We start from the raw sequence: 21,778 nt of genomic DNA on the forward strand, positions 1-21,778 counted from the left end.
TTTTAGGAGAATATTGTTAGCCTGTTACCCTCACGTCCACCACACCAGATCTTGCTGCAGAAACGACAAAACGACTTTACCCCACCCTTTCAAAATAAACATCTTGGATGAAGAAAATCTGTGCGATAATTTAATCCAAATAAGTACCAAATATACACTTAAAAGATGTGCCAATAATGTACTAAGTACTTGTACATGTATTTTGAAGAGTATTCACTGTCATTTTTCTGGAAAAAAAAAAAAGAACGATCTAACACTAGAATCATAGCCTTTTTTGACAGATAGTGAACTTTAAATAAAAGAAATAAAAATACACTAGTTATATGAACCTTAACCGATGAATAAAGCGAAAAATCGTTTAAAATATTCTTCAGTACACTGTAAACACTTTTATCATGTTCTTTTCAACATCCACTAATGTAGACTGGTACTGAGTAACCATGAGATGATCTCCATCGGAATGGAGCGCAATTTTGTGTGGATTGGAAATTCCATCACTTATCATATTACCGATGACGTCACCATCTGTCGTCATCAGTAATACATTGTGGGACTTGCATCCTGCAACATAAACACGCGTTCCAAGAACAGCAATTCCTTTGGGACTCTTAAGTAAACCTTCATCCCGGAATTCCCATCTTTTCTCTCCACTCGTAGTAACAGCGATTACAGACCCTTTATATTTGTCGGTGACAAACAGGTTCTTGGCTGATTTGTCCATGGCTATGTAGTCAGGGAAGGAAAACAGATCGTGATCTTCCTGATCCTTGCAGATGATCTTTAATTCTCTTCCGTCTTGAGACATCATTTTAATGCAAGGCGGTTGGGAATAGCAGCAGACAGCAAACTTTTTGTTGGCAAATGCAATTCCCCAACACTTTGCACCTGTCTGAATGGTAGAAATACCGAGGCAATCGTTCTCCCGAACCTGGTAAATATAAATTTTCTTGTCTGGTGGGAGACTTACGGCAACCTCGTTTCCACTGATGATTGCAATATCGTAGGGTTTCGCAGACAACACCTTTTCACCAACCCACTTGTACTCCTTATTGAATAGCTTAATCTTGCGATGGTTCTGAAATTTAAACCGTTAACAAATGTTTACTTTACTTTACTTTTAGAGCCATACAGACAATTCCATTCCCAGAATTAATATTCAGTTTAGTGACTAAATAGGCATTTATGTTCCTTGTACGTACCTGGTCAATTAGGATGATTCTACTATTTCCAATAAATTCTGCACCAGTGAAGCAACAGTTTTCTCTATCTTGAATAGTGCGGGCTTTGAAGAAGTAATCCATTGTTGCCTGTTTCGGAGCTACTCGGTGGATTGGCGAAACTGACTTTGGTGGAAGAATAAGTGGTGGAAGTGGCGTTTGCGCAGAATCGGGATGTTTTACATCTTCATATCGAGGAGACTTTCTTGACCTGACGGAAGGTATGGGAGATAGCCTTGCTGTATGGATATTATTTCCACTTCCGAAGAAAGTTGGTGGGGATTTTCGCGTGCTTATCGGTGGCGATGCTTTTTTCATAGACAAAGGCGGAGGAGGGGTCTTTCGAGTGGATAGTGGTGATGAAGGAATACTTCGAAAAGCAATAGATTCATCCTCTATGGGATGTTCCTCGTTTGGGTTTTCCAGATTGTATGGAGGAGCAATATGAACAGGAGTGTACGTTACTGTTATCTTTCCAATGTCTCTCAATGTAGTGGAAATCGCTTGGAGCTGTTTATCTGGAGTAAAATTCATGAAGACGTCTTTCATTTGACGAGTTATATCGGAAAGGGTGTTTTCGCAGACATGAGCTTCATGTTTGACTTTGTCCACCATTAAGAGAACATCTGTGTCGGAACCATGCTTCAATGTGTTTTGAAGCAAGGACAAAGCATTATCAGTCGTGCTAGCGATACCATCACAACTATCGATGTCGGAATCGTAGTTGTTTTTCTCTTGAATCTTTATGTTTTTAATCTCTTCAGTCAGCTTGTATTCTTTAGATTTCAACAAATCGTTCATCTGCTGACGAAGGCCAGCTATTTGTTGACGAAGCTGAAAAGATGCATCTTCCAAGGTTTTCGAACTATGTTTTCGGTTTTCTGAAATCCTATTTGCCCAGTCTCGTTGCATCTTCAGTTTATCAATAATAGCATCTGTCTTGAGCCTTTGCTTATCGGCTGCTTCTTCGCAAGATGTAACGTTGAGGCATTTCCTGTGATCCAGCGTCACACAAGAGGAACAGACGACCTGGTTATGATCCTCGCAGAAGAAAGCCAGCTCGGTTCCTTCATGGTCGGGACATGGAGGTCTGTTGGCAGTGTCCTTGATTGGTTGATGTTGAAGATCGATCATGCTTATTAGGTTGTGATGTTGAGAGTATTTCAGCGACTTGTGAAAAGATTCACATTGCTCGCAGTAAGCTTCGGAGCATTCTTTACACCACTTCATTGCAATGATACTGTCATTGCGCCTTGAGCACGGGTCGCATTTTCTTTCTTCTGTCCGCAAACGAACATTTTCCATTAAGCTCTTCACGAAATGATTCACCGGGAAAAACTCAACCCAATAATGTGGAGCTTGTTGTGGATCAGGTGCATCGATTTGACGCTTACACTTAGGACAGTTAAATCCTCTTGCCGCCTTTTGTCCTTTGGTGGATTCTATTATATGGCGACTGATGCATTCTTTGCAGAAAGAGTGAAGACATGGCAATCCTACAGGTTCTTTATAATCGTCTTCACAAATTGAACAGGTCAAAAAAGCCTCTGTGACGTCTGGTTCATATACAAATCCAGCCATAATTTATTCTGCAGAAGGCTGCATGCTGTTCTATCAAGTGATAGTCAACAACTCTGAGACACGTTACTAAGAGAAAATTAAACCCTTTTCCAATACACATTTGGTTTTGAAAATTTAATGGTGAATTAAATGTCTTTAAATCTTTTGTTTTTAATTGTTATTCGACAATAAAACCAACGTTGCACTTAATTTGGTTATTTAAAAAAAGTAAAACAGCAAAGCAGGCATGAATGAATAATATTTATTATAAACATTCTTCATATATATCAAAAATGTATACCATAATACCAAAGATAAAAATCATATATTGCATTGTCCTTGTACATGTATATATATATAATATATTTAAAAGTATAAATACTGTGCAAAACATTGATGATTTTTAAAAAGTTCTATTCAAAATAAACATATGCTGCTGATTGCAAGTGGATGAACTTTTTCCTTACTTTTTGTGTAGAACAACATTGCGTGACTGAAAACTTCGTGTTTTGCTAACACTATTCTCAATTCGAGATTTTGAAAGAAAAAAAAATCAGGAAATATCCAAAAATGGGCGAACAAGTATTGCCGGAACTTGGTCCTTTTTTACAACAAGTTTTGTAAATTCACCTTCAGGGTTTATATAAGCTGGCTGAGAGTCAGTTTTATTCAAATTAGATCGCCCACTAGCTCCATAATATCTGTGTTCCGCTTGTATTTTGAGAATAACTGTGTACGTAAAACCTTTAGAAACTACTGGTGGTGCAGGGAACTTAATTTGATATGATTGCTGCTTTTTATTTATCACAAGTTTATCTTTGCATTTGGCCTTTTCTTGATTGTCCATGTCGTAAATATTCAAGAATACGTCATAGTGTTCCTCGTCATATCCGGTTCCGTCTATTTCAACCCCATCTATGAACACTTCTCTGGAAGATGAAAATGCAATAGCGGTAGTCTCATTGTGCATACAGTTTACCGGACCGAACCGCCAATGAAGGGTTTGATTCTCGCCCTTTGACCTTTTATCTGTCCTAAATTTCTTCACATCTGTATTAGTGCCACTAAAATAATTCTGCAAGATCTTTCTCTCTTCTGCCGATAGAATATCAGACTTAACCACAGTTTTATGGTAATAACTTGCTTCTAAAACAGGAACACGAATGTAGTACAAGATCCCCCCTAAATAATGACGCTGATTTTGCGGTGATACAATGACACCGTTTCTTAAGCACTCTTGTTCGGACCACCGCAGAGCTGCATCGAACACCACTTCCTCTTTAGCATCGAGTTTTTCGGATTTAATTATTTCCTTGACTAGAGATGCATGTAGATTACCGAAACTACCTGAACGTAAGATTTCCTTCGGTTGATGCCAAATATATTCCAAGCATTTCTTTTTCAAAGTCGATTCATCAAATTTGTGGGCTTCTTGGAGAATATCACATACATTATGTGTATTTAATCCATGTTCTAACACACGTCTACATTTTTCTTCCAGTCCTGTTATACCATATTTCCGGGCTGAATACAAAATTTGTATAGCGTTCTTTGCCTCTACTTTAGTATCCTCGCAATATATGTACCTTGAAATGATAAAATGCATCGAAAACATTAAAAGGTTAAATGAAACCTTTTAAATGATTACAGAAGTCAACATTTTTAACCAGACGCCAGTATTCTTTATACAAATCTTTATAGAATTAAGGTTCTAAATAACAAATCTCTTCAAGAAGTCTTACTCTAGCATATGTTGAAATATATCACATTCTATGTCGGGAATGGCTATTTTCTCGTCTGTCTTCGCTGCCATTGGTCCAATTAACATAGCGTAGAAAACACAGCTACGGCTAACAAGAACATAGCGATGTGCTCCAACAACTTGACGTTTCTCTCCCACCAGAAAGTAGACATCGAAGGCTATCTCGTTGGTTAGCATGTGTCGGTTACATTCAGCTAGCGTTTTCCTTGCTTGCCAGTCATAATGTGCTGTCATATCGTCCGAATCTGAAACACATCGAATACCTATGGTTAAAGAGACACAACTTTACAAGGTTAAAGACATATTTGTACCTTACTGGACAACTTGTAAAACCGTTTGTTTCAAGCTCGGTATATCTCCACCATCATTCAAAGTCACTGACAAAATCCATATTTTTGGTGCGTAACATAGAATGACTTTTCAGAAGAAAGCCTCAAAATATTGAACAGTAGCTAACAACCACCACATATAGTTAACATACCATTCTATCGAAATATCTCGAAGTATTTTATGCAGTACTCTACCTGTTGGTGAATTAAAACTCAATTTCTTATAACATTCTTATATGATAATCCACCCAGAAGATATAAATATAGTATCAGTATATCCAAATCATTGACAGATTTTGATTTCTTGAAGATAACACTAGAAAAAGACCAGAATACCTCTAATCACCAATCAATAGTTGCAGAAGACTAAAGCTGTCTCTATACGCATGTGCACTTCGCACAGATTATAAGAAGCTCAAATTTTTGACAGAATTCAAAGAGAAACTGACACAATATTGCGACAAATACCTCATTCTATTAAACAAGCCTCTACTGAAAAGGTTCAAATATATATCGGATGATTTAAACAATTCGTAATGATCTACGTCTGCTATCGATCCATGCAGAACTGCCACATCAATACATTGTTAAGAAAACTTTTAAAGCTCAAACAATGAATTCTAATGCCGTAAAAAATAGAGAGATGGCGAGCACCATTGATCCGAAATGGAGTTAGAAGGAGGAATCGACAAGCCGGTCATCACGTACAATGAGGCCATTAAAAGTGCAGACAACAGGTTTGTGTGCTCTGAAGTAATTAGTTCTTTACAAAAAGGAAATGTACATTTTGATATTAAAAGAACTCATCGATAAATTAAATGAATCCTGTTTGTGGCTCCAGTTTCATATACAAGAAATTAATTTCGAGTCTTTATTGAATTTCTTGTTTTCAATTGCAATGAAAATCATTCTGTGTGCCTTTTAAAATGTCTCTGGCATTTGCGAATAGAATTGAACGACATTGAACATATTATGTAACAGAGAAATCGTCTGGAGAACAGATTTAGGTTATAAGTAATTGTCTTCAATTTAGACTTGTTGCCGAGTGCAAAAAATACACCACTAAACAAAATGTCCAATGCCTTAATTTTTCGGTATCAGATTTTGTACAAGATCTGAGCTGTATTCTCCAGCTAGCAATGAGGGCTACTTTAATCGCTCGTTCGATGTTTTCATATGCCCTCGAGTTGAGTGCATGTGTACTTTTATGTTGTCAATCTGTCTACCTTTTTTATGGACATTTGGCTGTTTTGTTTTGCTTTTTTAACCCTATAAAGCCTCTATTTCACTTTTTCATTTCTGGACAATGAGTTCGACATTTTTCATACTGTCAACTAAATTCCAGAAATCATTATACAACACATTTGGCAAGTTATCACGTACCACAGTCACTTATCTGCTTACTATACATCTATATAGATAAAACACTGAAAATATAGACACCATGCAATGTTTTCTCTCATACGCGGGTTTACCATGATAAAATGCTACAATATCAGAACCAAAGTTTCTTTTGGAGGTTTCTTCAAATTTCGGGTTCCTTTTTAAAACTCATAAACGAAGATTTCATTTCTTTCTTTTATTAATTCCATTCCAAACCTGTGAAAGGGACATTCCTAATTTGAAAACAAAACAAGCTTACATTTCAGTCTTTCAACAGACCAATCATTATAATTTAAAGGACATGACTGGTGCCCCATCGCAGGAGTCCGTAAAAGGGATTCAACGGCTACATGTGATAGTTCATGCCAGCATTGACATTTGTCATGTTCATACCCCTTTCAAAGTGCCATATATACTTTACCATTTATTTTTACGAAATAATTCCATTCAATTAATGAATTTCAGTACATGTACTTGTAACATGAAGAAGTTGGCTTAAACACTTTTACATTATAAGTTTGACATATTATTTTTTTCTGTTGCAGAGCTGATACATCGTTCATTTATGGATTTTACTACAGTATAAATATTCTCTTTATCCAAGGATGAAGGCGAAAACCTGACCACTTCTCCAAAGAGAATACAGCATAAAGTGTACATCTAGTACGCCTAAACTGATTCCTACTACATAGTAGTGACATTTAAATCATCTCAACATGGGTGGAAAATATGTAGTCCCCATTATCATTAGGTTAAAATATTCACTACTAATATTGAGCTCTCGTTAAACTTGAGGTACATGTAACCCTGCTTTTTGAATATCTGATACAGCGCCCCCTAGAATACAAACTGGTCCCGATTTTTCAAAGCAATGCAGTCAGCCTACCTGACAGCGGAGAAGATTTTGTGAATGAATCATCTCTATACAATTTCCGAATTGTCTCCAAATCCTCCATTTGCAAGACACCTCGACCAAATGAAAAAGGTAGATACGAAAAATATCACAAAAGTGATTATACTTGTGGGCCCTCGAACGCACCCGACATATATTAATCAAACCACTCTAGGAGGAATGACTAATCAAAGCTTCAAAAGTCGTCCGATAATCCTCTTATAAAACAATTTGATAAATGTATAAGGTGCATACCATTCGCAGGAAACTGTATCCGCCTTTTTGGAATTTAGCACCGATTAGTTTTTGGCATGAATTCCTGGTAACTCGCTGCTTGAAGATTGTTTTCATGTGTGACACAGTTCTTCATAAACAAGGAAAGGTTGTAGCTCAACAAAATTTTAAAGATACTTCAATAAAGCGGTGACACAAATCCGCTAATGATAACTGCAAAGATAATTTAGTTAACCGTCTTTATTGCTACATTTTAAATTTATATACACTCAATTCTATCCCCGAGGCGGTTTTTTAAATTTTCAACGACAATTTAAAATTTGAAATATTTGTCTTGCTTTTTAAAATTCTAAATGATCTTTATTTCAGTAGTAGATTTTATCATGCATGAAAGCTACTACTCAAAGTCAATGAGATCGATTTGGAAGATAGTAAAATTTAAAAATAAATTTAAAATGTGGAACGGAATGCTTCTTCCTTTATTTCAACAACTTCAAAATAAACGACGTAGAACTCTGTTTTCTTTGCTAGCAAGATTTGTTATCAAAGTTTGGGTATGAATTAAAATGATTTTTTCGTGGAATATATTGATTTAGTGGACACTTTAAACAGATAGCGTGTCACTTAAAGAATGCCTTATATAATTGTATCAGTCAGTTTTTGAATTTAAAAGATCACAGGTATGGATGTTTGCTATACAAAGTTCACGGCCCAGATAAATTTGATCAACAGTAAAAACAAAGTAAAACAAACAAAACGGGCGAAACAAAAAATAAAAACATGTCCTCTGTTACAATGATTTATGTGGTAATGGAAAACACAATCTAGATGTGACTTAAGATAGCCAAAATTATTAAGGTTCCCAATAAAACACATGTTATAGCATGTTGCTTATCTAATAACCTTTTAAGTTTTTTTTTTATCAAAAAATAGACCGAAAAAACTCTTTCTCATGTGTGAACGATACTAATTTGTAGAGGAACATTTTTCCATGTAGGGAACAATTTCGTCCAACTCGAAACCATAGCTTAGCGAATGTGTAAAATACCTGCTGTGTTTTTCAGCTACCAGTAGATTACCGATCACAAGGTATGAAAATTTCCTAGTTCCATTTTTATTGAAGAAGCAGTTGTCTCTGATATCAAAATACCTAATCTAAGCCAAAGTTGATATGTTACTGACTTTTGAAAAATATTAGTGATTTTAAATCTTCGAAAAGTTCTTTGGAATTCTTAAAAATCCACATCTGACTTACACCACTTCTCGAATACGCTTGTAGCAGAGTACGTATGGAGTTTCTCCATAACAGCCGTTAATATTTTTGCGAGGAGTAAAGATAGAGGCTTGGTAGAGCCTTGCTGGACCTTGCAATGTATTTTTAGGAAGTAACATAACAAGAATTAATTGCACCACCTATAGAGGAGAAAGAAGGATGAAAATGGGCAGAGGGGGAGGAGGGGTCAAGTGAAAAATGGGGAGAAGCGAAATTATCCCCCCCCCCTTCTAAAGACTTCTGATTTTTGTTGGCCGGCAATTTGTAAAGCAAAGCCTTGACTTGACATGCTTTAGAGATATCTCCGAGTTGTTGTTGTGAGATTTAACAATAGACCCGGGGTAGGTAGGCGTGTTTACTTTTCGGTTTATGTTAAAACTTATGTTAAAATGACATTTTTGCAAAACTAAAATTCTCAATGGCAGGCAATCTCTATCCAGAGTTATTGTTCCTTGCAATCTTTTAAATATGAATAAGGGGTAACAGAATCTGTAAAATAAAATCTTTAATGCCCCTGAATATATGGGCAAGAATGTTCTTTTCCTGTCTATTTTCTATACATACTCTTTCAAATGTACTTGGATCAAAGACCCTGTGTTCGCCTGTTCATGATAAAATTTATATACTACATGCTGCATCCGCATCTGAGTAAATAGCAAAGAAGCCAAAATAGTTATTCTATGATTCACATAAATATCTAATTAACCATAAAATACTAATAGTGATCATGTGGTCCATGGGCTTCTTATGTAAGTATTTTATATAACAGATTCATTACCAGTCTTAAATGAAGGAATTTAAAGAAGCATAAATTATGTTTAAAAGGGATGTTTGTTCAAAAGTTATAGCCAAAGTTAGAGTTTTTCAAAAGTAAGTCAAACTCCAAAGTCAAGGTCAATGGATTACAATTGTTGGTATACAAAGGAAGGTTTTGTCAAAAGGAATAGACATGTTACATGTAAATATGAAAGCTCTAGCACCAACTGTTCAAAAGATATGTCCAAGGTTAAAGTTTTCCGAAAGAAGGTCAAACCCCAAGGTCAAAGGGTCATAGTTGTTGGTATCCAATGAAGGTCTTGTCACAAGGATTACATATTTGAAGGATGAAAGCCCTAGCACCAACCGTTCAAAAGTTATGGCCAAGGTTAAAGTTCGGTTAAATTTTGCATAACTCGGTCAAACTCCAAGGTCAAGGTCAAAGGGTCAAATATGGTGGTACCCAAAGAAAGGTCTCGTCACAAGGAATACACATGTGAAATATGAAAGCCGTAGCAGAAGTGATGGGTAATGTTAAAGTTTTTGCGGACAGACAGACAGATAGATGGACGGGCAGGGCAAAAACTATATACCCCCGAATTTTCGATACGAGGGCATAAAAAAGGTGTTTTAGGTGTTCGGTTCCTATTTGGATCCTGGAATTTGTTTTGGAAAGAATCTTTTTGTGTATAACAAAAAACAGAATAGAAGATGTTTTAGGTCTTTGTTATTGGCTTCCTGGAATGAAAATGAAAATTCTGAAATTTATAGCATATCTACAGGATACCACTAATCATATTCCAAAAGATAATTTGGCGACAGCGTAAAATGTGAGAGGATCGAGCTCTGGGAACATGGGTTTTGTGGATTAAAAAAGATGTAATTTTTTTCCGACCCCCAGTTGGCCTCCGGATGAGTTCTAAGAATTTTTTTTTTTGTAGGAACACGTTGTCCACCCTCAATCGGCCCTCATGGTTAAAATGAAAATTCCAAAATCCTCATTGCACATCGACAGGACAACACCAGTCATATTCCAAACAATGATGCGGCTACTGCGAAAAATTTAAGAGGAGCTCTTGGAAGACGGTTTTTTGTGGGAAAGCGTCATTTTTCGACCCCCAACTGGCCCCCAGATGGAAAATTCCAAAACCTTAATCATTAAGTTAATGTACATATACAGAACATCACTAATCAAATTCCACAATATGCAATGATTATTGCGTAAAATGTATGAGATGTTTGAGGAAGAGGATATTGTGACTTTGCGAGAGACGGGCGGACCGGGATAACAATAATGTACCCAAACTTTCTTTAAAAAGTGCTGGTATAAAAACAACGAGTCCTTTATCAACATTTTGAAATTCATTAACATTTGGTTCAGAGGTTAGGATTCAAGATAGGGCTAATTTAGTTGATTGGATACTATAAATGCGAACTCTGTCTTTCAAAATCTTCCATGCACATTAATCATTGGCAACCAGCGAGCAAACTGTTTACATTTTCATACTGACTACTCAACCTTTTACTAAAATTATGAAATCCATGGCCCTTGGGTCCAATGTTTTGGTCTATATGGGGATTAACTGGTCAAATATCAAAAATCATTACAAATTGTGAAATCCATGCCTTCTGGGTCCAGCGTTCACATCCCAGTGCCGGGTTAAAGTTTGTCATGTATTGAAAATACCACCTCTTTGAAAATATTTTTGTCTTTTTTAAAGGAAATCTAGTATGTACACTGAGTAACTGGCGAAGAATTTCTATAAATGTATATAATTTAATTTTGGTTGAAACGCGCCATTTGATTGGATAAAAAAATAGTTTATATCGCATAACCTGTGTTGCCAAAGTCATAATGGCTTATGCCAAAAACGTATCAATCCGCTTGACGTTACATTTTTTAAACTATATACAATTTGAAGCCATTTTTGCAGGAGAAATTCTCTGATTTTCTACACTTAAATTATAAGGAATGAATTTAATAGCTATCCAAGTTATACTGGATTGGCTTCGCGGTTTATAAGTCATAAACTGTCCCAGCCCAAGTTATACAGTATAACTTGGGTAGCTATTAAATTCATTCCTTAAATTTATCAAATTGAGTATAAAAGGATCAGGTGACCATGGAGACCATATGAGCCTCTACGAATAAATTCATTACTAGTCGGATATTATAGAAAATTTAATGAAGCAGAAATTCTATTTTAAAGGAAGATTTGAAAAGAATATTTATACTTTTTTGCAAAAAAGAGGCGTTTTAAAATGTTTGCACCATCATGGCCTGCTAGATGAAAGTGAAAATCCCGAAAATACAGAACACTAATATTTAAAAAAAAAAATCATCTGCATGATTTGGCTACTACGTGAAAAAAAGGTTTTTGATTTTTTTAAAATACATAATCATAATTGCATGGACCCTATGATAAAAATAACAAGCATTCCGAGAGTATTGCATTAGCAATACTAGTCCCCTACCGGCAAGTGTAATCTGGTTCCCGCTAAAAATTGAAAATGCCATAATTCCGTCAAAAATCAATGAAGCGGGACGAAATGCGAACTTGATCTATAACTCATCAAGGTTAAGTCACATGCCAAAAATCAGCTCAATATTCGCAGGCGTTTAGAAAACAATTGCGGAAAACCCTGAAAAATTGAAAAGGTCGTAATTCCGTCAAAAATCATTGAAGCGGAACGAAATGCAAACTTGATCTGTAACTCATCCAGATACACTCACATACCAAAAATCAGCTCAGTATCTGCGCGCGTTTAGAAAAAAATGCGGAAAACCAAGTGGGACAGACTGACAGACAGACAGAGGGACAGACGGACGGACAGCTAGACAGACGGACGGACAGACTCAGAGGAAACCTATAGTCCCCTCCGGTATCACCGGTAGGGGACTAAAAAATTCTAAAACCTTATTGCACATCTACAGGACACCACCAATCATATTCCTAAAGATGATTTGATTACTGCATAAAATGTAAGAGGAATTCTGGGGACATGGTTTTCGAAGAAAACAAGTCGGTTCTCGAACCCCAGTTGGTCCCTATTGGTGAAAATAAAAATTCCAAAACCTTGTTGCATATCTAAAGGACATCAACAAACAATTTCCATACTGTATTCGAAAAAGATAATTTAGCTACTGCATAAAATAAGAGGAGTTCTGGGAAGAACATGGTTTTCACAGGGAAAAAAACGTTTTCAATCCCCAGTCGACCGTCGCATAATTATAGTAGAAACTTCCTGCCTATAATTTCTGATTCAGGACTCAGAATCAATATTTTTAGCTATGATATTTGTTTCATCTTATTTTTTATTTAAGGTATATTTTAAATTATATAGTTATACTTTAGATCGAGTGTATAATTATTTATTATTACACTGATTCCCGAAAGGGGTGCTCGACTGAAATACTTGCTTTCGTTTCTATTACATGTTTACAGTATTTTTTTTTTTAATTTTCATTTCTCTTCTAAATTAATTGAAGTGTCCAAGGAATAATTTAACATAAGTATAAAAATCACAAAATGTCAACTCTTCAATGGCGACCTAAAATAGAGGCCTAACGGTGACTTCTTCCGTTTTACTTGGGTGAAATGACTTCGATCAGATACATATAAAATATAAAATGTCTCTGCTTCGATAGACCATACGTGCAATATATATATATATACTTTTTTATGATTAACAAAACATTTGTTATCTTTTTCTTATTTAATCAGTAATTTGTTGCATGAAATAGCGATTTTTTTTTTTACCTACTGCGATCAGGCGATTTTAATATTAACGCGGTATTGATCCATGACGCGGGCAGTTTGATGCTTATCTCCCTTAGCAATCGTAGAAATATACGTCACGTGACTTATTCAAGATGGCAGCGACCAAGCGGCTAACGAAGGTAAATATAGGAATGTCGTTTTCTCGGCATTACTTCATTTTCGCCTCAAATTTATTTCAATTTAAATTAAATTTTCGTGTGCCTATTCCTAGTTCTAGTATACTTAAGAACCGAAATGAAGTAGATATCATTTTAAGGCGTGTCTTCTGCGAGTACAACGGTGAATAATTTTGCTTTATGAGAATTGTGAAACGATGGTGCAATGTTTATTCGAAGAATTGAATAAATCTATTTATTGGGATATTGAGTATGTCTCTTTAGATTACTGCTTTAAATCTGCTTTTTTATATCACATTATATGTACGCCAGGTCCCTAAAGAGACGTTCTTTCTTCCTTTCTATTTTCTAGGATGCATTGAACAAGTTGAATAATTATGCTTGTTATTGTTCATTATATTCACCCAAAAAAGAAGAAAGAATACGATGGTTAGAAATGGATAGCAGAATGTTCCATTATTTTAAAATTAATAGTACTATTGGGATGTCTCATTGCTGGAGTGTCCTTTTTATTTTGATATTTTTAGTTTTACTCTAAAGTAAACTGACTAAATATGAATTAAAAAAAAAAAGAAAAAAAAATTAAAGATGCAGCATTGATCTTTCATGCAAATGTGGCTTTTACCCATATGTATCTTGTAAAACAGATGTTAGAAATTTTGGTTCAGACTTCGGAGTGTCTACTGCTTAGGTATACGTATTAAGAATTTTAAGGGCAGGAAAAACTTATTAGATTGACAGGTAATGTAAATACGTGTTGGTTACTGATGGATTCATTTAGTTCTTGTTTGGTATTCTATAAACTGGATCCAGGAAAGTAATCCATTTATATATGTAATTAGAACATGTTGAAAAGTCTAAATTGTTGAAGTTCTAAGATGAAAAATAAGAGACATAAGTAAAAATGAGATCTGTTTATATATGTGTGTGCAACTTTGCTTTATTAATTTTGAATTGAATTTCTTTTCTGCCATGAATGTCATTTGTCATTCTGGGCAGGAGTTGGATTGGCTTGTTTATTATTTTGCATTTGTACTATTTATTTATTATATCAATATTCAACTCCTGAACTCGTTAAATCCTATGTCCATTAGAATTTAGTTAATAATGTTGAATAAGAATTAAATGCAGTGTAACCAATATAAACAAGTGAAGTAAATCAAGAGAAGCTAGTGAAATCTCAGGATTTTGATCAAGATGTCCTGTTTCCTTCTGTTTACTTCCTCATTCTTTGAATGAAGATAACTGTGTTCTCCATCATTTAAAATTTTACTGAGCCACATAGCACACAAACAGCAATTTTAGAGATCAAAAACATTTTGTGGTAATGAGTCTAATGACTGACAAAAGCAAATACAATTTTGTATTAGGGTATACAAAGTGTTTGTTTGTTTTTTTTTTTTCATGAATAATTACCCCCGTCTTCCAAGCAGACCAATGTAACAGTGGCAAATCTTCATGAGTATCTAAGGGTTGGACATTTGGTGTTCATACCATACCAAGAGTACTTGTTTAAAAATTACTGTTAAAATACAGTTTCATTTAATAATACTTCAAATTTTGGTATTTAATGCTGCTTTCTTTCATCTATCTCAATGCAGTCAAGTTATTTGAACAAAATCGAATACTTCTGAAAATAAATAACCACAAGATTAAATTTTACAATGCCTATTGTAAGGTGCTAAGTAATGATTACATACATATTGAAACAACAGTTGTTACATATCATATAGAATTGATCAATAGATCTAGGTATTGTTAAAAAGTATCATTTCAAAAATACTGATATGGTATCATACCATTTTATCCTTAATGGTATCCAAACCAATATTCAGAAGGCTTAGTGAATTTGATTGTAGCACAGTGAAATTTGACTGGCAATAAATATTTTGCTGAGGCAAGAAAATTATTTACTGTGTACAAGTGTCACAATAAACATGGTAAAAGCCTCTGGGGAAAAAAATGGTTTGAAAACAAAAAGAAAATCATAAAAATGTATTTGTTTTGTTTTGTTCTTTTCAGGAACTTGGGGACTTGAGGAAGAGTGATGTAAAATATTTCAGAAATATAACTGTGGATGAGTCAAACATCTTGTATTGGCAAGGTCTTTTAGTACCAGTGAGTAATTTTTAGAATATATTCTATAACACAAAGGCCATGAAGCCAGCCTTATAATGATCAGTCACCTGCATATCATACAGAAACTTATTTGAAAGTAACAAATATTTTTGTATTGATCGAGTCATGTCACATGGTAAAAATTTAGAGGCCTGAATTTGCCCTATATAGCCACAAGAGCCATCATGATTTGAAATTTTTTTTTAGTGTTGATGTTTTCATACTAACAATATGTAGACTTTGTTGTTCAAGAAAGTGAAGATCTTTGAAAATCTGGATGCAATGTTCAGGCCCTAAGCTGGGGCAAAGTGAATCATACAATGAAATTTTTATGCAACGTTTGCATTAATCTTGATTACTTTTTTATTGAATGGTTCTTCATGAGAACATTTATTAGATCTCTTTATATTAATTATCTCCCCTTGAAAAGGGCTTATCCTTTTGACTGAATAAATTTAAATCTTCATCTCTCGGGTATATTTTGAGGTAAGTGAGTAGTTGAATTTTTATAAAGTTTGTGTATAACACACATTGGATGATAGGCAGAGTGGAGAAAAACAGCAATAAGTCACCAGACTGACTCAGGTGACTCAAAAAAAATAATAATAAGGCCATCATTAAAAATATCTTTGTTTCCCCTAACCCGACCCAAAAATCTCAAGTTGGGTAGGTAGGTAGGCAAATAATTTTTTTTTTGACAGCAGCTTTGAAAATACATTCTTAAAATTAAATGGAATAATACCCTTATAAATAAGTTAAGTACAGAAGAAAGACATTTGTAAACAGCTAGAATACAATACAAATGACGTTTAGACTATTTAAGGTATATTAATTTGCAACTATTTTTCAATCAAACTTGTAAAATATCTCATACCAGAGTAAATTTGTTGAAATTGAATAAATCTGTTTAAAAGATTTTCGGGTATGCAAAGACCGGACATCCGAGTATTTTTCCATAGTTTACTTACTATCAGCTTCCAGTGCTTACACATGCAATGTACTTTTTCAAGGGCTTCGAACCGTGCAGTGGTTCTAGAGCATTTCGTTTTGGAGTCTCGAAGTAAGGAGATGTTTTCTAAGTTGCAGGTTAAAATCCCAATGCGGGACGTTGAGACCGAATCTTCGAAAGAGACCATAAAAACTTAGGTCCAATGTCGCAGTAGATACTAGCATGAAAAAGATCCCTCATTGCTCATTGCCTAAAATGCCGCATACAAATCTAAATTTGGAGCCCTTCACCAGTCAAATGTTTAAATAAATGTTGTTGTCCCAATAATTATCAAAGGAATATAAATCAAAGAAACAACCAATCTTGAATTCAAGGGGCTTATTAAAGAAAAATACACGGACGTCTCAGGAAGCATTGTATCATAATTTCAAATCTAAAAAAAAAAAAAAAAAGATAATAATGAATAAAAAAAAAATGGAAAAAGTATAGTGGCCATATTTAATTGAGACAACCCATATCTAAAAATGATAAATGCCATACACAATGTCAAAGTCACAAAGTTTAACCCATGAATAAAAAGCATGAAGAAAGGACGTTTGAATTCTATTCGTTAGGATGAAATATGCAGACTAATTTACAACTCTTATGGTCCCATATATATGTATTAAACATAGAAATATTGAATGATGAACTGTTTATAAGATCAAAACTCAAATTAAATAAAATGCAGTGAAATTGATTGGTTTGTTCACAAGAAGGCCCCTTGTCTGCTCATGAGGAGTATCATGAGGAGGGCCTACAGGCCTAAGCATGCTCCCTACGTACATATGTACTTAATTTTAAGACAGATGGTAAATACAATCGAAACACACTTAATAGGTCATTGTGTATTTTATTTTATTAACAACGTGTTTCAAGAGTGTAGGGTTCCTATATGCTAAAGGCATAAGGTTGATACGTTGTCTTTCTTTTGAAACATGTACTAACCATCCGTGACCGAGACATGTTGTTGGTGCCATTTTGATTCCAACAAATGCTTGAAAATCACAAAACAAAATCAGCCGTTCTGATAAAAGCGGATTTTGATGAAATTCTATTTTATAAAAATTGATAAACATAAAAAAAAAATATGGAATAATCTTATAAGAAAAACTTTCCATGCAGTCGGCACGTTTTAATTGGGTCGGTCGCGTTAGGAGAAACAAAGGTATTTTTTATTTTGGCCTAATAATAAAAAAAAGAAAATTAAAAAAAAAAAAAAACAGGTACACTTCAAAAAAATCCATAAGGGAAAAAACACATTGCATTAATTGGTGGTTGTTTAAATCAATTTCAGGAACAGCCTCCATATAATAAAGGAGCATTTAGGATAGAAATAGTATTCCCTGCAGAGTATCCATTTAAACCACCCAAAGTAACATTTAAGACAAAGATTTATCACCCAAACATTGATGAAAAAGGACAAGTTTGTTTACCAATTATAAGTCCCGAGAATTGGAAGCCAGCAACTAAAACAGATCAGGGTAATTATTATGTATTATATCAAAGTACCAATGGTATGTATATAATGGTGGTTCATTCCACTAGAATATATATGTTCATTCAATGAAGCACATATGGAAATTACAATTATGGTATTGTTAATAATAAAAGTTGTTATTGCTTTGAACTTTTTACAGATACAGTGTTTTTCTTTTTCTTTCTAGTTATACAATCATTAATAGACTTAGTTCACAATCCTGAGCCTGAACACCCACTCAGGGCAGATGTTGCAGAGGAGTTCACAAAAAACAATGCCAAATTTATGAAAAATGCAGAGGAGTTCACAAAGAAACATGCAGAAAAACGTCCATATGATTAATAATGTGAAAAGTTATTAATAGAAGATGGGAGACCAGTGTTGTTCATAGAAAGAAGAAGGCTGGGAGAAGAAATGTTATGAAAGTGAACATTTTGCCTTTGAGTTCCCTTTAAAAAGGATTGATATATATATATTTTAATGCAAAAAACTGTTTCTTTAAGAAATATTCGTATGTTCTTCATGTTAGCTTATAATAATAATTCTGTATTTAATTAAGGTCCTTATGGAAAAGTTGGTTTGCTTATAAGAGTGGGTTTTTTTCCAGTCATTGCTAAGTGAGCAATGTAAACTTCAGTATTCTGAAAATTCCCTTTGCAATAATATGTACATGGATATAAAGGAGAACTATTTGAATTTCAGAGAACTTGAACATGAATTTGCATGACATAGAGAGGAGTTTCATTTCTGGACGTTGTAAGCAATTTTTTTTTGACTTGCCTGAGTTCTAATTATTGTGGGTTTTAATTACCAAGAAGTAATTGACTTTTAATTTATTAAAATATGGATGTGTAAAGTCACATATCACTTGGTGTATTTGTTACTAAGCTGTGATTAGGCTGCAATGCTAGTTTTCCACTCAGTCAACAGTGTATCTGTGGCATTTATACAATCACAAATGAATGTGTGAGCGAATTCTCTTTTTCTTTTGTAGACTTAATTGCTCTGTAGTTTAATGCAATATAAATTTGTCATCACACAATATCAAAACTGTTTTTCAATGTAAACATGTGCAATGTAATAGCATTATACTCTGCAAAAATATAGTTTTCCAGTGAAAAGGTAAAAATATCCAGTTTTTTCCCATGATGCTCAGCGACACACTCGGTACTATCCCCAGACCTGATTTAAATGTCTGTATGCACCGGATCATCTGATCATGAACCCTATGTTGTAGCCACATGATCAGTCATATGCAATGTTCTCAAATAAAAAAAAAATCTGAACAAAAGTTGTTTTAGATGTGTCATTCCACAAATTATGCTCGAATAATTTATCTAGAAAATGTGTGAAGATGGACATGTTTGTGCAACCTGAAGCAAGAGGTCTCTGTTGTTCTACAAACATAATATAAAAAACATAGGTAAATCAGAGATTACAGAACTCACCTCAACGAATGTTGTCTTCAAGTAAGGCCAAGTCCCACACTAATAATCTAGTAGTGTGCATCCCTAGATGCAACATTTATGCAATTTTGGTCTGATAGGGCTTGCAGTTACTTTGGAATGGACTTATCTAAAAACTTTAAACTAGTCACTCATCCAGAAAATGTAAGTCAAATCCAGCATCTGAAGCAAATTTGAGAGTGTTTGTCCCTTGATACATCATGCAGGCAAGTTTGGTTCAGATAGGCCTTATAGTTTCTTGGCAATGGACCTGCTCCCAAAACACCTGGCCACTCATCCGGAAAATGTAGGTCAGATCCAGCATCCATGCAAGTTTGGTCAACAGAGGACTTGCATTTACTTGGAAATGAGATCTGCTCCAAACACTTTAACCTGGTCACTCATCCGTAAAATGTAGGTCAGTTCAAGCAACTGAGGCAAGACCAGTAGTGTGCATCCTTAGATGTATCATCCTTCAAGTTGTCAACATAGGGCTTACAACTACTTGGAAATGAGATCTGCTCCAAAAACTTTAACTTGGTCACTCATCCGGACAATGTAGGTCATATCCAGTATCCCAAGCAAGTCTGGTAGTGTGCATCCTTAGGTGTATCATCCATGCAAGTTTGGTCAACATAGGGCTTATAGTTACTTGGAAATGAGACCTGCTCCAAAAATATTAACCTGGTCATTCTTTAGTTGAAATTGCAGCATCTGAAACCTTGACTGGTGCAATGAAACACACTAGAAGCATCCTCCATGCACCTCTGATTAATATAGGGCATAAAAGTACTTGAAAAGAAATTTAACGTGGGACACCAATGCCAATAGTTACATAAGCTCCCCCAACTTTGTTGAGGTGAGCTAAATTCCTAACAAAAATATGAATACATAATTCATTTACATATTCCCTACTTTCTGAAGGTATTTATAGCCAGCACAAAATCTTGCCAGTCTGTTATACAGATGATACCAATATTAATTTTGTGCATGGCAAAAAATTTTTTGGCACATCAAGCATCTGACTAATCGAAATAAAAACCGGAAAGTAAATGAAGTTGATGGTAATCATAGACTGAATCTTAATTAAGTGATGAAAGTTATGCAATGAATACATACATGTAGGGAGAAAAAAACCTTGAAAATCTCATCAAGAACCATGGGGCAGTATTAAGTCCATAATTATGCAGCCATCCTCATGTAGTGCATATTAAAGTTCGTTAAAATTATGGCTCTGGGGATAGGCTGTGTTGGGCTACAATAGGAGATACAAACTTTACATGGATATATACAAGAAAAATGTTAATTCTCTAATGATTGGTCATAGAATATGCAAGCATTCACTAGAAGTGGAGAATCAGACCATGGGGGCAAAGTAGGGTCACAAAAGGGGATTACAATTTTGTCTAGAAATATATAGGAAAAAATCTGTTTGCTTAAGAACTACACTGCCTTGATTAGTCATGCTAGTATGAGAGCATCTTCAGATAGTGCAAATTTAAGTTTGTTCACATCATACACATGTAGTTCCAAGGGATTGTATGAGAACATAAAAGAGGGCAACAGCCAACTTTTAAATAGAAATTCAGAGGAAAAACATCAGATCAAGAAAAACAGGGTGAAGGTGGCTCAGGTGAGCTTTGTCAGATTTTTCTCTGATCAACATTTGTCTGTAGTCTGTCTGTCCACCTTCTGTTAACTTTTCACATTTTTGACTTCGTTTTCAAGAAACCAGTCACCTAATGTCAACAAAACATTGATTCAAATTTGTTCAAATGAAGGGCCAAGTCCATGTCAAGGATGAAAATTAGGAAGAAAAATGATGGGGTTCAAGAATCACTTGGCTAGAAAGGACAAGACTTAGGTGAAAACTTCCAATTAGCAGTCTTCAATATATACATGTTATTTAAAAATGCAACTAGCAATGATACAGTTACATGGAAGTCTTACATATTTGCCTTTGTTCCTTCATGCCTAAAGTCCATATAGGGTCTAGGAGATGATTGATAATGCAAGGTAAAGCAAGACAATGCGCCCTAATTAAGAGATAATGAAGTGCTCTGCCTTAAAAATTGAAAGACAGTAGATTTGTTTGATTAAAGTTTCAGTAAGAGAGAATTTATGTTCTGATTTTCTAATTATTATGGATCTTACTGTGTCGCACAATTTTTACTGTGTCACACGCAAAAAATTTGAATCATTACTGTGTCTGGGCAGACATAAAACAGCTCATGGAGAACCCTGTGAGCCAAAGCCTCAAAAGTGAATTTATTGATTAAAATTTTCATCTTCTCTAGAATCAATAAGCCAATTTCAACTAAACTTGGCATACCGGTAATATCCTTGGGGAAGGGGATTCAAGTTTGTACATATGAAGAGCCAAACCCCCTTCCAATATGAAATTATGAAGAAAGGGTAAAAATAAGGTGGGGTCAGTTTAAAA

The 21,778-nt window shown here is 34.8% G+C and overlaps 3 protein-coding genes across 3 annotated transcripts; 1 reads left to right on the top strand and 2 right to left on the bottom strand.

Annotated features, from left to right (window-relative positions):
• Nucleotides 1–330: 330 nt before the first annotated feature.
• LOC133206301 (transcription intermediary factor 1-beta-like) lies at nucleotides 331–2,808 on the bottom strand. Its single transcript, XM_061342253.1, has 2 exons — nucleotides 1,200–2,808; nucleotides 331–1,075 (listed from the first exon to the last, which is right to left on the bottom strand). The coding sequence occupies exons 1-2, from the start codon at nucleotides 2,796–2,798 to the stop codon at nucleotides 371–373; spliced, it is 2,304 nt and encodes a 767-aa protein (XP_061198237.1). The 5' UTR covers nucleotides 2,799–2,808; the 3' UTR covers nucleotides 331–370.
• Nucleotides 2,809–3,125: 317 nt separating this feature from the next.
• Nucleotides 3,126–7,481, bottom strand: LOC133206200 (BTB/POZ domain-containing protein 6-like). The gene is made up of 3 exons (XM_061342143.1): nucleotides 7,399–7,481; nucleotides 4,520–4,784; nucleotides 3,126–4,363 (listed from the first exon to the last, which is right to left on the bottom strand). Exons 2-3 carry the CDS (start codon nucleotides 4,771–4,773, stop codon nucleotides 3,331–3,333), a joined length of 1,287 nt encoding a protein of 428 aa, XP_061198127.1. The 5' UTR covers nucleotides 4,774–4,784; nucleotides 7,399–7,481; the 3' UTR covers nucleotides 3,126–3,330.
• A 5,735-nt stretch (nucleotides 7,482–13,216) lies between these two features.
• On the top strand, nucleotides 13,217–18,567 carry LOC133172614 (ubiquitin-conjugating enzyme E2 L3-like). Its single transcript, XM_061307546.1, has 4 exons — nucleotides 13,217–13,307; nucleotides 15,327–15,422; nucleotides 17,708–17,894; nucleotides 18,078–18,567. Exons 1-4 carry the CDS (start codon nucleotides 13,281–13,283, stop codon nucleotides 18,230–18,232), a joined length of 465 nt encoding a protein of 154 aa, XP_061163530.1. The 5' UTR covers nucleotides 13,217–13,280; the 3' UTR covers nucleotides 18,233–18,567.
• The last annotated feature ends 3,211 nt before the right edge of the window (nucleotides 18,568–21,778 follow it).

The sequence above is a fragment of the Saccostrea echinata genome, unplaced genomic scaffold (assembly GCF_033153115.1).
Source record: "Saccostrea echinata isolate AGI-Se365-2 ecotype Australia unplaced genomic scaffold, CSIRO_AGI_Sech_v1 ptg000054l, whole genome shotgun sequence".
Taxonomy (NCBI): domain Eukaryota; kingdom Metazoa; phylum Mollusca; class Bivalvia; order Ostreida; family Ostreidae; genus Saccostrea; species Saccostrea echinata.

Excerpts from the sequence above, each read along its gene's own strand:
- LOC133206200 (XM_061342143.1), bottom strand. The coding sequence starts at position 4,773 with ATGACAGCACATTATGACTGGCAAGCAAGGAAAACGCTAGCTGAATGT. Across the intron at positions 4,364-4,519 it reads ATATTTCAACATATGCTAGA|GTACATATATTGCGAGGATA; the intron begins GTAAGACTTCTT and ends TATCATTTCAAG.
- LOC133172614 (XM_061307546.1), top strand. The coding sequence starts at position 13,281 with ATGGCAGCGACCAAGCGGCTAACGAAG. Across the intron at positions 13,308-15,326 it reads CGACCAAGCGGCTAACGAAG|GAACTTGGGGACTTGAGGAA; the intron begins GTAAATATAGGA and ends TGTTCTTTTCAG. Across the intron at positions 17,895-18,077 it reads AGCAACTAAAACAGATCAGG|TTATACAATCATTAATAGAC; the intron begins GTAATTATTATG and ends TTTTCTTTCTAG.
- LOC133206301 (XM_061342253.1), bottom strand. The coding sequence starts at position 2,798 with ATGGCTGGATTTGTATATGAACCAGACGTCACAGAGGCTTTTTTGACC. Across the intron at positions 1,076-1,199 it reads GAATCATCCTAATTGACCAG|AACCATCGCAAGATTAAGCT; the intron begins GTACGTACAAGG and ends TTTAAATTTCAG.